Source organism: Vipera berus (assembly GCF_964194415.1).
Source record: "Vipera berus genome assembly, chromosome: 5".
NCBI lineage: Eukaryota > Metazoa > Chordata > Lepidosauria > Squamata > Viperidae > Vipera > Vipera berus.
Genome location: NC_138207.1, coordinates 87,751,066 through 87,769,496, shown reverse-complemented (window position 1 = coordinate 87,769,496; position 18,431 = coordinate 87,751,066). Strand labels below are relative to the sequence as shown.

General features: G+C 39.7%; 1 protein-coding gene across 1 annotated transcript in view; it reads right to left on the bottom strand.

The window, feature by feature from the left end:
- The window catches only part of CTNNA3 (catenin alpha 3), a gene marked incomplete at its 5' end in the record, with an annotated part of 847,188 nt that overhangs the window by 661,737 nt on the left and 167,020 nt on the right, over positions 1-18,431 (bottom strand). Inside the window, one exon of the mRNA XM_081329881.1 lies at positions 1,017-1,220. Within this exon, the coding sequence (XP_081186007.1) occupies positions 1,017-1,220 (204 nt within the window). The remainder of the gene's footprint in view (positions 1-1,016; positions 1,221-18,431) is intronic.

Genomic DNA, 18,431 nt, shown 5'->3' with positions numbered 1-18,431 from the left:
AAACTCCTGGCAAATAACAACCTGAAAGCAAAACATGCTGTTGCTAAGTTGGCATTTGGAGCCTGCAGAATTCATGCTTTTCAAGTGGAAAATCAATTTGGATTCTGGTTCTATTGTGTAGACTAGAGTATTGCAAAAAATATTACAGTGCTGCATTATTCTTACCTTGTTTTACTTTAAATGAAAAATGTTGCCTAACACTGCAGGGACATATCCATATACTTGCCAGGAGTTGAGACTGACTTGAAGGGAAAAATAAAAATAATGCCAAAGATCTTCATTATATCTTTTAATAAAACTGGAAGGCTAAAATAGATATGATTTGTGTTCTGTTCTGCTGGCTGATTGTTATAATGTGATTGTCAAGGGATTATAGAAATTATTTCAATCTAAAGAGACTTCAGGCATTTTCATATCTGAAGGACTACAGGGAGAATAAGTGACCAAGGAGTGATAGCATTACAGTGACTAATCCTGCTCCAATGGTCATCTGTCCTTTGGATGGTCAGAACAGAGCCCCAAGCCTAACAGGTCTATATGTAGGGTACCTATGGATAATGGATGAATTCTGCCATTGTCCTCTTATACAAGCTCGCTAAGCACAAATTCCTACCTAATTAATAACATCTCCATTAGATGGTGGAAATAGAAAGGTTTCCTGTTCTATTTGGATCCATATTCTGATAATGATCTGGATAAAAGGTAAAAATGGAAAAAATGATCCCTAGCATGGTTCTGTGCACCTACATATGTTACTGTACTATTATACCAGTTCCATAAACTTTTCTTCTCCCATTTACGTATAAAAGTTGCATAATTGAAATAAAAGAAAGGTAGCACAATGGCACCTTTCAACTCATTTGCCAACTTTCCATATGTATACAAAATGACAAGAATTCTTTGAAAATCAGTACTAAATAAAGAGTGCCACTAACTATTGGATTAACTTTGCCTTGGAAACAATGCAGAAAATATACAGTTTTTAAAAAAAATCAATGGAACAGTCACTGACTTACGTTATTCATGTACTCTGAGAGAAGGTCTTGGAGAGCTTGGCGAATGGCATTACACTCAGTGATGATGCGCTCACGGTGAAGATCACGAGTACAGGAGGAATCTGCTAATAAAGCAGCTCCACTGATAATTCCCTCCAAACGTTTTTCAAGTGATGGCCTCATTTGGACTTCACTTAGAGTGATAGGATCCAAGGCAACCAAACTCTAGGAAAAGAATTAAAAAGAATATCAAGGAAGCTCGGATTAAACTCTAGGAAGACATTGAAAATGCTCATCCATAAATGCTCATCTGGGCTATCTAGAAACATCAACTCTAATGATAGCTTCATCTATCATTGAGCTCCTTCAACAGACGCAAGACAGTTAGTTGAGGGTTCTTTGGGATTGGTGTTTCTTGCTGGAACAGCAAGTAGAACGTTTGCCCAGCTTAGACTAGTGTCCAAGTTCAGCTGTACCCTGGTCTGGAATCCTGGTTATGGTGACTGACTTATTGCTATTCAGATTGACTACTACCACATACTCTCCATGAGGTGCCTTTGAAGATGACCTGACATGTACAATTGGTACAAAGTATAGTCGCCAGGGTGCTCATAGCACAGTATAGCACTGATTCAGTTCTTTCACTAGTTACTCATAGGTTTCCAAATCCAATTTAAAGTGCTGTTATTACATTCAAATGCATTTCCATTGTGGTTTGGGGGTATATTAGATACTGTCTTCTCCAGAATTGTTCAGCTCATTCTGTTAAGTCCTCTGGTGTTTTGTTATGGTCTATCAATGAACATGTCCATGCAGTTTTCTTGACAACCTTTTTAGTCATAGGTTGTCAGGATTTTATTCCTAGGACTGATGGAGGGCAACAGATTTCAAAGTCTAGTCTAAGGCAGGACTAGAATTCACATAATCTCCCAGTTTTTAATCCAATGCTTTTAACCACTATAACAGGGGTCCCCAACCTTTTGGTTACCAGGGACCAGTTCTGTGAAGGGAGGTTGTTCCACGGACCGGAGGGTGGGTGGTTTTGTGTGATGACTGCATCACGCGAATGGGGCTTTGCTTGTTTGTGCGGACCAGTTGCTGGCATGCCACAGCCTGCTACTGGTCCATGGAATGGGGGTTAGGGTCCCCTGGACTATACAAATTGACTCTCTTACATCATCTAGAGAAAGCCTTCCCAAGGTTCTGCCTTCACAGGAGATGAGGTGATAGACCATAAGGCAGGCTTTCTCTAAGGTAGCCTTAACTTTTTGAAACAACTTAAACTCTACCCCTCACTTTAAGGTGTAGCTGGCTTCGTTTTTACTGACATTTCATAATGCTTTGAAAAAACTCAGCTTTCAAAGATTGATTATGACTGGGCAGCTACTGGTCCTTGCTTTATATATATTTGAGAGTTATCTTCTATATGTTGCAATATTTTATTTTGCTTGTGGGAGCAGCTTTTATTATTTTTAGTAGTTTTCTAAGTATTTCTGTACACCATTTAGGATATGGTGGTATGGAGAATGTAAAAAAATACTATTAATAAGGAAATAAAACCATAGTTTGATCTTTTCATACAAAGAGCAAAGCCTTTTCTATAAGTGCAACCTAACAATTCAAATACTTTCTTACGTAGACCATACTAGCTGCATATTTACTACTATATGGACTTCACATTTTTGAACTTCATCTAGTCATTTATTGTGGTGAATGAGTCAGTTTTTTGTTTCCGTCTTTGCTACTTATTCATAATGTTAGTAAGCTTTCTTGCTATTTTTATTTTAATATTGAATTTCGCATCAAATTATAAAAGGACAAAATTCACATAAAGATATTCATGCCAACAAATTCATGCCAACCTTACTCATGTTTGAATGTTTTCCCCTGCTTTTGGGTCTCTTTAACTTTCATTTTAAAAAAAACCCAGTAACAACAAAAACCAAGTAAAATTGAACATTCTTATTCAGATGACATTAAATTAGTCATTTCAGATCAGCAGAAAAACACAGTTTTACATAAAATATAGAATCCATTTCAGGAAGATCTACTTCATGTTAATAGCTTTACGCAGCGACAATTGGAATAAAACTTTGGATTTCATCTGAAGTCTTCTACATTTTCATCAGTAGTGCACACATGAACCACTGAGCCTCATGCAGCCCCCTTTCAGACCAAACTGGATATTTTAAATCCAACTGAAGCTTATGGAATCCATTTTACTGTCAGAACCCACTCCAATCCACATCTTAAGAAAGAAAGACTCTTGGAGACAAGATTGTCCAAGCAGGAACTTTTACTAAGACATAGATGATAGAAGGTATAATAGACAGGATCTGAAAAATCTCTTCACAGATTGATATTTTTAAAGTGTCCCCAAGCAAAACCCCACCTCTCAGTCCATTTGGTCAGTTCCAGATCAGTCAAGTTTCAGGTGGCAAGCCCCTCGTGGGGAAAGGAGAACCATCAGTCCATTCGTAGCACAATCACTCCCTCCCCTTCACATTTCATCCGAAGAAACAAACCAGAAATCCCCCACCCTCTTTCTTAGCTGCTTGTAAGATCAGAGAGAGAGAATGCCTCTCATCGATCTTATTGTGAGGGGCAACAGGCAGGCTAGATAAACAAAAAGTTACATCTAAGGAGGGGAAATGGAGGCAATAAACTCTCACGTTTATTCCCTTTCCTCCTTGGGAATGGCAGAATCCAAGGGCGGGGGGGTGTGAGAGTTGGGTTTGCACAGAAAGAGAGTTAGAAATGAAATATAAATGGATTCTGACATTTACCTTTTAAATCTACAAAAATCAGGCCTACTTTATTACTGTTCCTGAATTGTAGCCCTCAATATGCTTGGCAAGCCTTCAGGTCTACCGAGTTGCATACAGTAAAGTAAAGTAAAGGTAAAGGTTCCCCCGCACATGCGTGCTAGTCGTTTCCAACTCTAGGCGCCGGTGCTCATCTCCGTTTCAAAGCCGAAGAGCCAGCGCTTGTCCGAGGACGTCTCCGTGGTCATGTGGCCGGCATGACTAGACGCCAAAGGGGCACGGAACGCTGTTACCTTCCCACCGTAGTGGTCCCTATTTTTCTACTTGCATTTTTACGTGCTTTCGAACTGCTAGGTTGGCAGAAGCTGGGACGAGTAACAGGCGCTCACTCTGCTATGCGGCACTCGTGATTCGACCCGCCAAACTGCCGACCTTCCGATCGACAAGTTCAGCGTCCTAACCCACTGAGCCACCGCGTCCCTTCTGCATACAGTACCCTGCTATAAATAATCCTACACTACAATTCCTGATCCTTGGCCACTCTATCTCGAACTAATGGGCTTTGAAGTCCAAAACACTGTAAAGCAATCAAGGTTGGGGAAAGGTATTCTAAGTGGAAATAATGGAACATAATTGGTTTTCTTTAGCTATTTTCATAATATTATTTCATTACACGATTTACTGGCTCACTATCATCCACCAGTGTCAACCTAGCTGGAGGCAGGGGTGGGGGATTGCAAGTATTGAGAGTTGTTATTCCAGCATCAAGCTAGGGACGGTTAATTTATTCCAATATTCAAGGTAAGAAATTTTCAAGATACTGTTGTATATTAAAACTCTGAAAACCATTCTGCACTATATATGGATAAATAACTATTTACCGTATATACTTGAGTATAAGCCGACTCGAGTATAAGCCGAGACCCCTAATTTCACCCCCAAAAACTGGAAAAAGTTGTTGACTCGAGTATAAGCTAATCCGCCGTTCTGCAAGCCTCTGCCACCAGCAGAGGCTCGATCCGCCATTTTGCAAGCCTGAATACACAGGAATACCCTGTGTGGCCGCGGCTCTCGGGGAAGCCCTGGCTGTCAGCTTCCTCGCTCCACGCTGCCATTCGGGGCCCGCGCGTTCCCCGGGCAAATCGCGGCGCCCAGCAGGCGAGGAAACATGCCCGCTCCAGTCGCCCCCCCTTCCCTCAGGAGACGCGAAGCAAGTGACCGCCCGGAGCTTACCGAGGACTTGCTTCGGTGCTTCCAGGATCGCGCACACCTCTCCCAAGCCGCCGCCGTCCGGAGACCTGCCGACGTTTGGGGAGGTTTGGGGAGGTGCGCGCGCACCTCCCCAAACCTCCCCAAACGTCGGCAGGTCTCCGGACCTCTGCACCCTGCCTGCCTGCTTCTTTCCGCAGTGGAAAGAAGCAGGCAGGCAGGGCGCGGAGGAACGGAGACCCGGCGACGTTTGGGGAGGTTTGGGGAGGCGCCCAAACCTCCCCAAACGTCGGCAGGTCTCCGTTCCTCCGCGCCCTGCCTGCCTGCTTCTTTCCGCTGCGGAAAGAAGCAGGCAGGCAGGGCGCAGAGGTCCGGAAACCTGCCGACGTTTGGGGAGGTTTGGGGAGGTGCGCGCGCACCTCCCCAAACCTCCCCAAACTTCGGCAGGTCTCCGGACGGCGGTGGCTTGGGAGAGGTGCGCGCGATCCCGGAAGCACCAAAGCCTCGGCCGCGCACAAGTCCTCGGTAAGTTTTTTTTGTTGACTGGAGTATAAACCGAAGTGGAATTTTTCAGCCCAAAAAGTGGGCTGAAAAATTCGGCTTATACTCAAGTATATACGGTAAATCTATTGGATTGCAATTGTATTGCATGAGAACACCAAATAGCTACTTTTCCTAGACACGGTTCCTGTTTTCAGGCTTAACCTGATAGGCTAGACACAAACAGAAAAAAATAGATGGTAGCATACTACCATTCCTTTCTTCAGAAATTACCCTGTGAATGTTATTTTTGAAGGTAGCCTCACATATATCCCTAAAATAATAAAAACAAGTTTCATGGAATTAGCTGGATCAATGAATCTTTGATGGTAATGATTTCCTAAGTTTAAGAATCATGTTGCATGGAACAAACTGATCTTAGATGTACTTTTTTTCAGAGGAATAGTTCATTTCAACTTCTAGAAACGTTAGATCTTTTCCAGTTTTCTTTCATGTGACTGTGTTCTTGTATTAAAAATGCAGCCTCTTATAACAGGAATTCACAAATTCAGGACAATGGCTGCCTGTATTGCAGAATTATTAGAATATGGCAGAATATATCAATACGCAGATAAATAGTAGGATTCTCTAGTGCTTCAGTTTCTAAAACTTACTTCCAAATGCCCAGGGCCACTAATCAAACATCTATCTCAACTCTTTGAAGCAACTCCATCTTTTCCAAGGATCACACAGCTGTGAAAGGCAACCAGGGAAAAGACACAGCTGCTTTAAACAGATGCAGACAGGTGTTATATTTGCACTGCTACAACCCTTTTTTGAAACCAAATCCAAAGCATAGCACAGTTCTAACAGATATCATTTTGTGAATTTCACTAATTCAGCAAGTACTGAAATATTTTGTTCAACAAACATGTTTTATTATTTCAATATTTGTTTTTGTCGCTCACGCATGTGTATTTGTATATATGTATGTGTATGTTAAATCTGTTAAATTCTGTTTCTTCCAAAATGAAACAAGATAGCTTTTTTTTAACAAAATACAACATGAGCCACATAACGTGTAAATTAAGGAGAACAGCTCCTAATTCATGAAAATTGCAACAGGCATTATAAAGTCATAAAGTTATCAACATTCTTTCATCATGTGTTGTTTTTTTCTTGGAACCTCTCACAGCAGGGTGATTATGGTTGATTGCAAAGGGGAACTGCGCATTAGAAAGCAAACCCTATTGGGAGTCTTTTCCCATTACAATGGAAATGCTTGAGAATTGGTAATATTTAATTAAAGAAGAAATATCTTTTGCTGCTGCTTCTTTCACAAAAGAAAATCAAACCATAGTACAACAGTTTAAACTTAATGTAGGGGAGAGGAATAATTCTGAAAATTAAGCCAGTGTTTCTCAAGCTTGACAACTTTTAAGACGTGTGGACTTCGACTTCCAGAATTCCCCATATTGGCTGGCTGGGGAATTCTGGGAGTCGAAGTCCACTTGTCTTAAAAGTTGTCAAGTTTGAGAACACTGAATTAGACTGCACATTTGTGCTATAGTGTCAGAGCAAATAAATTCCAAATGTCTCACTGGTAGGGGATTTATTCTGGCCCAAGCATAGGATTGTCACACATTTTCAAGTTAGATTGTCTGAGCAGAGAGGGTTTCTAGGGAGGAAAAGCCTCATCCTGATCCAAAGTCTCACTCTCATTTCACCTCTAAGTCAAAGCTCAGGGCTGCTTCCACAATATAGGAGAGGTAGGAAATGTCTGTTCTAAACCTGAACTCTGTCATCAATTTTATTTTAGCATTGTCTAGAACAGAGGTCCCCAACGTTTTGGCCACCAGGGACCGGTTCCATGGAGAGAGATTTTTCCACAGACCGGAGGGGGCGTGGTCTCCTGTACTGCCTGCATCCTGCAGATGGGGCTTTGCTTGTTTGCACGGCATGCTGTTGCTGGCATGCTGTGGCCTGGTGCCGGTCCACAGACCAGGGGTTGGGGACCCCTGGTCTAAAAGCACCACAAGGTAACCGGCTCACAGAGGGAGAGCCAGTTACTACTAGGTTGCTAAATATTCAGGTGACATGTACCACTTATGTTCTTATTTGTAAAACCTCTCAATCAGTCCATAACAGTTGAAAGCTTGTCGTGTTTAGAAACTGACACTTTAATTTAATGCAAGTACCACCTTACACCTAAAATCTCTTGGTGACATTTGTTAAGCTTACTCAGGCAGTACTACTACTGATGCCCCAAGTCTCCTTAATTTTCTTTATAGTTTATTTGTATGCTGCAGAAGAAAAGATAAATCCGATTGAGAAAGGCAATGGACCTCAGACAAGATCGCAGAACTAAAGACATTTCAATGCTTGAAATCAGAAATGTTAAAAGCAAGACTAAGCAAATAGCTTTATTTCATTTTTATTAAAAATGTCACAGACTGCAAGAAAAATAAAATGAAGACTAAACAGAGGTGATAAACAGAATCTCACATACAGGTGGTCCTCAACTTACAACAGTGTGTTTAGTGACCATTCAAAGTTAAAATGGCACTGAAAAATGTGACATGATTGTTTTTCAAGGTTACGATCTTTGCAGCATCCCCAGGATCATGTGATCAAAATTCAATTGGTTCATATTTATGACCCAAGGTCACGTGATCACCTTTTGCAACCTTCTGACAAGCAAAGTCAAGGGGGAAGCCAGATTCATTTAACCGTGTTACTAACTTATCAGCTGCAGTGATTCACTTAACAACTGTGACAAGAAAGTTCATATAGGTGAAACTCAGAAAATTAGAATATCGTGCAAAAGTTCATTTATTTCAGTAATGCAATTTAAAAGGGGAAACTAATATATGAGATAGAGTCATTATATGCAAAGCAAGATAGTTCAAGCCGTGATTTGTCATAATTGTGATGATTATGGCATACAGCTCATGAAAACCCCAAATCCACAATCTCAGAAAATTAGAATATTACATGCAATCAATAAAACAAGGAGTGTACATAGAACAATATCGGACCTCTGAAAAGTATAAGCATGCATATGTACTCATTACTTGGTTTGGGCCCCTTTTGCAGCAATTACTGCCTCAATGCGGCGTGGCATGGAAGCTATCAGCCTGTGGCACTGCTGAGGTGTTATGGAAGACCAGGATGCTTCAATAGCGGCCTTCAGCTCTTCTGCATTGTTCAGTCTCATGTCTCTCATCTTTCTCTTGGCAATGCCCCATAGATTCTCTATGGGGTTCAGGTCAGGCAGGTTTGCTGGCCAATCAAGCACAGTAATCCCACAGTCATTGAACCAGGTTTTGGTGCTTTTGGCAGTGTGGGCAGGTGCCAAGTCCTGCTGGAAAATGAAGTCAGCATCCCCATAAAGCTCGTCTGTGGAAGGAAGCATGAAGTGCTCCAAAATCTCCTGGTAGACGGCTGCGTTGACCCTGGACTTAATGAAGCACAGTGGACCAACACCAGCAGATGACATGGCTCCCCAAATCAACACAGACTGTGGAAACTTCACACTGGACTTCAAGCATCTTGCAGTGTGTGCCTCTCCATTCTTCCTCCAGACTCTGGGTCCTTGGTTTCCAAATAAGATGCAAAAGTTGCTCTCATCAGAAAAGAGGACTTTGGACCACTGAGCAGCAGACCAGGTCTGTTTTTCTTTAGCCCAGGTAAGACGCTTCTGATGTTATTTGTTGTTCAGGAGTGGCTTGACAAGAGGAATACGACATTTGAAGCCCATGTCCAGGATCCGTCTGTGTGTGGTGGCTCTTGATGCACTGACTCTAGCCTCAGCCCACTCCTTGTGAAAGTCCCCAACACTTTTGAATGGCCTTTTCCTGACAATCCTCTCCAGGCTGCGGTCATCCCTGCTGCTTGTGCACCTTTTTCTTCCACACTTTTTCCCTTCCACATAACTTTCTATTAATGTGCTTTGATACAGCACTTTGGGAACATCCAACTTCTTTTGCAATTACCTTTTGAGGCTTTCCCTCCTTATGGAGGGTGTCAATGATGGTTTTCTGCACAACTGTCAGGTCAGCAGTCTTCCCCATGATTGTGATTCCTACTGAACCAGACTGAGAGACCATTTAAAGGCTCAGGAACCCTTTGCAGGTGTTATGGCTTAATTAGCTGATTAGAGTGGGACACTTTGAGCCTAGAATATTGCACCTTTTCACAATATTCTAATTTACTGAGATTGTGGATTTGGGGTTTTCATGAGCTGTAAGCCATAATCATAACAATTATGACAAATCACATCTTGAACTATCTTGCTTTGCATGTAATGAGTCTATCTCACATATTAGTTTCCCCTTTTAAGTTTTATTTTTTATTTATTTTTATTTTAATTCCATTTATATCCCGCCCTTCTCCGAAGACTCAGGGCGGCTTACAAGCTTAGCAGTAATGCAAGTTGCATTACTGGAATAAATGAACTTTTGCATGATATTCTAATTTTTTGAGTTTCATCTGTAAAATGGGGCAAAATTCATTTAACAAATGTCTCACTTAACAATAGAAATTTTGAGCTCAATTGTGGTCGTAAACTGAGGACTACCTGTACTTTGGGCAGGTGATATAAATGGGTAAAGGACTAGAAAACAATGTTAATGCTTAGCAAGCAAAATTAGAAGATAATGCATAAAGTAGATGGAGAGAATATATTTCAGTAATGTCCTTGGAAGAACTCTACAAAGGATAAATCAAAATGCAAACATTTATTCCTGCAATAGCCGGACTTGATAGTGTCTAATTATTATGCCAAAGGCAGTACAATAAATAATAGCAAGAAAGGCCGTGATAACTTACCTGCTTAGAACTATTTTGCTATTAGAACTGGTTAATTAAAGTATTACAACACTGGATCATACAGAGAGTGAAAAAACAAAAGAATTTTTAATGAGAAATGAAAACATGTACTCAAAAATATTTTTATGTCCTTTATGGAGATTACTTGCTTCTAACTATAGTTGCTTCTAACTATACATTGCATGTTCAAGGAGAATCTTCCACAGATGCTCTTCAAGACTGTTCGTGTGATCCAGACTCCAGTTTTCTTAATAAGTAGCTAAGGCATATGAATATGGTCATGCCAACAATTAACTTATAAGGGTCTCTAAGGACAGTGTCTTGCAATCCCTCAAGTGATTACGATCTCTCTATTTCTTTGCCACCTTAAAAAAAACGGTGGTGAGGAACTTGCTTAGGAAGCTATTTTTGCAGCTGATTAATTTTAACAACTATTGGCAGATGTCCAGTATTCCATATTAAGCAAGTTGGATGGGGACACAGGTACTGCAGCAATAGAAACTCTTAGATGAAAAAGATTATTTTTCCAGGATGTGGAAGAATAAACTGAAGTTGAATTCAGACACAATGGAGTTATTACTGTATTGATTCTGGGGGCTCCTCATCTGGATTTAGCAGATACATCTGAACTGGTTGAGAATTGCCCACCATTAATGAAAAGATTTGAATCCAGGAATCCTCTGGAATCCAGCAATGATGCTGGATTGCCACATAACGTTTGCCTCTAGGAGAGCCTTTTATCATGGCCCATGGATTCCTCCATTGCCTTCAAGTTATTTTAATGTTGAAATAGCTTCACTGGTTAGCAGTAGTATTCTGAACTGTAATCTTTTTTTTTAATCATTTAGGGGACTTATATGACTGCCCATCTCATGTGCCATAGCCCTGGGAGACTTACACCAACAATGATAAAACATAAAAGAAACACTAGTATCTAAAAAAAACAACTACCTTTCCCTAACACAACTGTCCCCGATACATAAACAATCACAATCAAAAGGCTCCAGCTTTACCTTATCCCAATGTCTGGGGGAATAAGTTATTTTTAAGGTCTTCTGGAAAGCTAGAAAGGGGGTGGGGGTGCTGAATTGCTGGGGGAAGGACAACTACTTAGAAGACATGTTTCTTAGGTCCTGCTAAATAACATTTAAGATAAGGGCCAAGAATGTGCCCTTATCTGACAGAGAATCCCAGGAAGAGGCAGCAGTCCTGCAGATACAGTAACCTGGCCCTATGCCATGCAGGGTTTTAATAATAATAATAATAATAATAATAATAATAATAATAATAATAATAATAATAATAATAATAATAATAATAATAATAATAATAATAATAATAATAGTAATAATAATAATAATAATAATAATAATAATAATAATAATAATAAGAAGAAGAAGAAGAAGAAGAAGAAGAAGAAGAAGAAGAAGAAGAAGAAGAAGAAGAAGAAGAAGAAGAAGAAGAAGAAGAAGAAGAAGAAGAAGAAGAAGAAGAAGAAGTTGGAAGGGACCTTGGAGGTCATCTAGTCCAACCCCCTGCTCAGGCAGGAAACCTTATACCATTTCAGGCAAATGGCTGCCCAGTCTCTTCTTAAAAACTTCCAGTGTTGGAGCATTCACCACCTCTGGAGGCAGGTTGTTCCACTGGTTAATTGTTCTAACTGTCAGGAAGTTTCTCCTTAGTTCTAGGTTGCTTCTCTCCTTGACTAGTTTCCATCTGTTGCTTCTTGTCCTGCTTTCAGGTGCTTTGGAGAATAGCTTGACTCCCTCTTCTTTGTGGCAGCCCCTTAGATATTGGAACACTGCTATCATGTCACCCCTCACTCTTCTCTTCGTTAAACTACACATACCCAATTTCAGCAACCGTTCCCTATATGTTTTAGCCTCCAGCCCCCTAATCATCTTTGTTGCTCTTCTCTGTACCCTTTCTAGAGTCTCGACATCTTTTTTACATCGTGGTGACCAAAACTGGATGCAGTACCTTAAACTGGATCCAGAAGAGGAAAAAAAAACTGGAAGTCATTGCAGCTCATACAACAGTACAACACAGTATGAGCAAACAAAGGAGTGCATGAATGTGTGCATGCCACTGCTGTCTGATTCAGATGTAATTTTCAGGATGATAGAAAACCCAAGTCCATTCTGTCCTGCTAGAGTTAAATTGGAGGTGGTTCCTCCCTATCCAGACTCTCATGCCTTCCAGGCCTGGGGTCAGCATTTAAATGTTATCACCTGCCCAGCCAGGGTTGAAGATGTATACTGAAGATACCTGCTCCATGCCACCAAATAACCTCACCAAGCAAATTATACCCATTGACGAGATTCAGATATGTGAACAACCGGTTCTCTGTGTGGATGCCACTTCCAGAAGTCCATTCTGGGCCTGGGCAACAAAAAAATGCTACTGGTTCTGCTGAACTGGTGCAAGCCGGCTGAATCTCACCACTGAATGTTTACCTGAATGTTAAAGAGGCAACTCTCCCAAGAGGAATCTAAGGCTGGGTCTCTCCAACACCCCTCATGCCACCTGCAGCCAGACATAGAGGAAGCAGCAGAATCTTTACCAAACATTACCCCCCTGTGCGCGCAAATGCGTATGCAATCCCCCCCCATTAAATATTGGAAACAAATACATCAAAATATTCAGAAAATCCCTAAAAATAAAATTTGTGCTGAAATCCCAAATATTCTTATTATCGTAAGTATAATTCCAGAAAACATACATGAAAAATATTGCAATTCACTAATATTAACAGCCACAGGAATAAAGAACTTTGCTGACTGTCAGATAGGTAAAAGGTAAAGGTTCCCCCGCACATGCGTGCTAGTCGTTTCCGACTCTAGGGGCCGGTGCTCATCTCCGTTTCAAAGCCGAAGAGCCAGCGCTTGTTCGAGGACATCTCCGTGGTCATGTGGCCGGCATGACTAGACGCCAGAGGCGCACGGAACGCTGTTACCTTCCCACCATAGTGGTCCCTATTTGTCTACTTGCATTTTTACGTGCTTTCGAACTGCTAGGTGGGCAGAAGCTGGGACGAGTAACAGGCGCTCACTCTGTTACGCGGCACTCGGGATTCGACCCGCCAAACTGCCGACCTTCCGATCGACAAGTTCAGCGTCCTAACCCACTGAGCCACCGCGTCCCTTAGTGACTGTCAGATAGGGGGACCAAAATTGAAGAAGATGCAGCAATGGCAAAATTGACAGCACAGTATATATCCACAGCACACATTTAATCAAATTTCAGCAAGAATGGCTCTCATATGTATTACACATTACACAGCAGGGCAAACGAAGACACATTTGCAATGTGGTTTTGAGAGAGAAAGTTATGAGACTAATGAAAAATAATAGATGATAGGATTCAAACAGATACTAGCAATAATCTTATGGAAGTTTAGGGTAAAGAACACAGTATATATCTAAGTTGTGGCTGGCAATTGGAGAAATAAACAAAAGGGGGAAGGAAAATGTATTACTAAAAAGTTTTCACATTAAGTTTTTATGTTTTATTCATGCTTAGAAGTTATTTCTTGTTTTGCTATTCAACTGCTACTATTCAGTGTAGACTGTTTTACTTTGAATTATTTTTATTATATTATCTCTATATAATACTTTTTACTATTTGTATTATTAAATTAAAAATATATTTTAAAAACCCAAACATAGTCCTGTTCTTCTCCAGGTATGTATTTATGCTGTTCACGCTACTCATGCTATGGCTGACTATTCATTTTAACTCCTGGAAACCAACCACCCTGTCTGAGACTACATCCAACATCTATACACCATCCCTCAGATCCTTAATGGGACACCTGTATGTTTGACAAGGGCAATCAATTCTACTTTCTCCATAGCAGACACTTAATATGGAATAAAGTGCCACTGGAATTAAAATCTGCTCTTTGCTAGAGGCTCAGCACACAGGTATTATTTATCTAGGCCTTTAAATGCTGCTGCATTCATGGGTTTTATTTATCATATTTTAAATACTATTTTCCTATCTATTTTTACTGCATCTTTGTAAATAGCCAAAAGCTGTTAGAGAAATAGGCAGCATGTAGATATCGTAGGAACTCTAAATACACCCCATCTCTGATCTTCCTTACTGATAGAAAAGAGGGCTGGAATTCCACATAGTGATTTATGAATCAGAGTGTGCACCTCCAAGTCTTAAATTTCGGAGTGGCAATCTTGAGCTATTTCTCTTATAACTCTAACACAGAGTTAGAAACTCAGCCCCTAGAGATGCTCACTATATAGTGAGTGTTGTATTATGTGTTAGGGTTCAAAGCATTCACTTTCAAAGGCAATAGCTCCAGTGGGGTCAGAAGGTCAAATGAGACTTCTCCTAAAATCCAATCCTTCAGTTGTGTTGAAATACAACTCTCAGAAACTTCACTGAGCAAAGCAATGCTGACTGGGAATTATGGGTGTTATAGTTTATCACATGAAACATGGCAAATCCTGGGAAGATTGTCCAAGTGTTTTTTTAAAAAATACACAATAGCACCAAATCCTATTTTGTGTTTATTCTTTCAACTAAATATTCAATTCAGACAGGAAACTTAATAGCAATTTCTGTGAAAAGTTCATTCTTCCTTCCTAAATGAATTAACAGCTTGAGGGAGATTAAAAAAAATAAAGATCCATCTCAGCTTATCAATAAGAATCTACATTGTGTTGGGCACCTCTGCACTGATCAGCTCCAAGAGGCCGTAAAGAAATCAATACAAATGAGTGAGCATTTCCCACAGACAGATCTGATTAAACAGATTTTCTAATATCCCTGCCTGAGTAATTTGTGCTTCTCAGTCCAATGGAATTAACGTCTCCTAAGAAGCTTAGAACATTTAAGCTGAACAAAAATAACACTAATAACACTAATTTTCCAGTTTTATACAACAAGGTAAATAAATGCCACTACATTCTAATCTTCAGTTCAGGATAAAGGAACATCAATTAACTTTTGCTGAACCAATATCCCAAAAATATTTTTGGGGAGATATTTTTAAAGCCCGTTCCAAATATTTTAATCTGAAATCCTAAATGGAAGAGAATTACTGTTTTGCTCCCTGCAGACCCCTCCCAACCACCACTACCTACAGGTTCATAGGTTATTTTTCTTTATTTGCTTAAATGAGAGGAGAAATATTACAGAAGCCGAACTGGATAGTAAGAAAGGCCAGGAATAGTAAATTGCTAAAGTCCTTAATGAAGCAGTTAAAACAGTCAAGGTTTCAGGAGTGCCAACAGGGCATGGTCAAGAAAAGTAACAATGGGGATCTCAACAGTACAACTGAGACTCTGCCTTTTTTTATCTGTAGATCTTCAATCAGACTGTTGTAGCTACCACCTTGATTTTTCTGACCATGCCATGGAAGCAGCCCTACCACGTTTCCTGTTTCAAGGACCAAAACTGCAAAGGCTTTTTCTCTCATCTCCACTGGCTAAAGAAAGAAAGGTCTCTTTGTTCACAATGTATGTAGGCGAATATGGGAAGAGGCCATCTCTAATGTAGCTGAGCTTTACCAAATGTCCACATCGCTTTTAAAAACAACACCTGCATTTCCACAAATAATATATACGGTAAAATCAAAATGCAAAATAAAAGCACTATATACACAAGGCAGCTGCAAGGCAGGCTTAGCAGTAATACCCTCCACTCAGGAAACATTTCCCACAGTAGTTATACAATCACACATACTATATGGACCATAATTATTCTGCACAGAGCAAGACTTCCTTGGAGAAATATTTCTACTGGTTTCAAGATACTGGAGTTAAGGTCTGGCATACTTGCTTTGTTCACTTTAAAGGAAAGATGAATAAACATGATGCTGAAATATAATAACATGCCATGATCTCCGTACCGTGGAAAGCAAATCTCAAAATACATTTCAGTGGTGCTTTTAACAATCCAATCCTGTTCACTGGTCTGTCTCCTTACTGATAAAATAGTGATGACAATTTACTGTCATTTAAAGATTCATTATACACCTGCAAAAGTGTAGGAGCTAACAAATACCTTATACCATTCCATTGAAAAGCCATCTGAGGCAGGAGCTTTTCCATTTTGCAACAAATGAATAGCAGAATCCTAACCTTAACTCTAATCAAGCACTCCTATAATCTGAATAAAACTGCAGACTGAATCTGAAACAAGATTTGCTCAAATTTTAAAAATTAGAAATATATGCAAAGTCCAAACCATCAACAAGGATTTATGCTTAATTGATTAAAATATATTGCAAGAATTTTAAAAGAATGCTGAAGGGCCTTCTTGCCATGTGATTGATCCATTGTTATTTGCACTTGCAACATTGTGCTTTTTATTACATACACAATGGAATGATTAAAATGTTACATTTTTGGCAGTATTCAGATTTACTTCTGATTTTGCCCAGCTATAAATTCTAGCTTTGTAGGATGAAAAATATTAAGGGAGCTTTTAGACAGTGCACTTTATTTGCACTGCACAAACAACATAGAGCAAAGGTTATTTCAGGCTCTTATCTAATGCCATTTTTACATAAATAAAGAAAAATGAAACACTTTTAAAGGATTAAGTAGTCAATCAATTTTGCTTTATCTATTCAGCCAGCTTTAGGTATGATTTACATTATAGGGGGAAAATGAGATAGAAAAGTCCATGAATACAGGTGATTTAACAATATGGTCCAAGGAGGAACACATGGTTACTCTTTCTATATACAATAAAATGTTATTCCTCTGCCTGAAGTAGCAGCCCATCAAGATGGCATATGCTGCTGGAACCAAATTGCTACCTGTGAGCAGCATGAGAGTTTACTCAAACTGTAGTATACTTACACACACATACATAAAAATAAATATACAAGGGATGAACCTATCGACCTGCAGCTTCTGTCATGCCCAAGGAGCCTGTCCCACGACAAGGAATTTTTGGAACTGCAGTCCAAAAATATAGTAAAATGAAAATCTAAGCAACCTCTGTCCCACAAGTTTCTCATTTTGACTTTTCAGATATAAATAAATAGTGGAAAGAAGAGCAAAGAGAAAACTAACATATTGGTAGTGGTTTCTGCAATACAGGAATATTTGCAAACAGTTTGGCAGAAGAAGAAGAAGAAGAAGAAGAAGAAGAAGAAGAAGAAGAAGAAGAAGAAGAAGAAGAAGAAGAAGAAGAAGAAGAAGAAGAAGAAGAAGAAGAAGAAGAAGAAGAAGAAGAAGAAGAAGAAGAAGAAGAAGAAGAAGAAGAGGAGGAGGAGGAGGAGGAGGAGGAGGAGGAGGAGGAGGAGGAGGAGGAGGAGGAGGAGGAGGAGGAGGAGGAGGTGGTAAGAAGCTAGACAGCTAGACATTAGATAGGAAGGTCATGGAGCGTGGAAGATGCAGTGATATGTGGATGGAGAAAGAAGAAAGAAGAACATGAAGTTGCAAAGATCATGATGATGGACAGGATTTGTACAATGTATGCCATGCACTAAATAAATGAACAAATGTATGATGTAGAGAAAGGAGACTAAAGAAAGAAGAGGATATGGGTTATGAGCAGGACTGGAAATAATAAACATTGTTAATGTTTATTAATAAAACAAAGAAATTTAAGACATGCTATCAACATTTGAATTAGTTTTGTTTGTGGACAAAGGAGCAAAAAAATGGATTCTGAGCAATTTCGTTGACATTTTTGGAAGTTTTCAGTTTGTAACAAAGCTTCCTGCTCCCCTTTCCTTCTCCTTTGGCTTTTTTATTTTGTTTTTTTTATTATTTTATTAATTTTGCTTTTTATTTTTATTATTATACTGATTAATTTTGTTGCTGTGCTGATTCCTTAATGTTGTCTGCACGTACACATTAGTTACATAATAAGAAAATATAAAATAGAATTAAAAATGAGCTTCATGAGAAAACAGGCTTGAAAATAGCTTGATACTATTGCTCGATTTTCCCTTTTTAAAATTTTTTGTAGGGCTGTGATTTTGTTACTTGGTTGATTGTTTATCAGTTTGATATGAGGCCCAGCAGGAGCATCTGGTTGCGCTAAGTCCAAATTTGAAAAGTAACTGAGTACAATAAATATAATGAAAACCATTGAGCTACTGTATCCGTACTCATGGATCATCCCTAATGTTCAGGGGACAAAGAAAATAGACCTTCCCACAAAAAAGAGG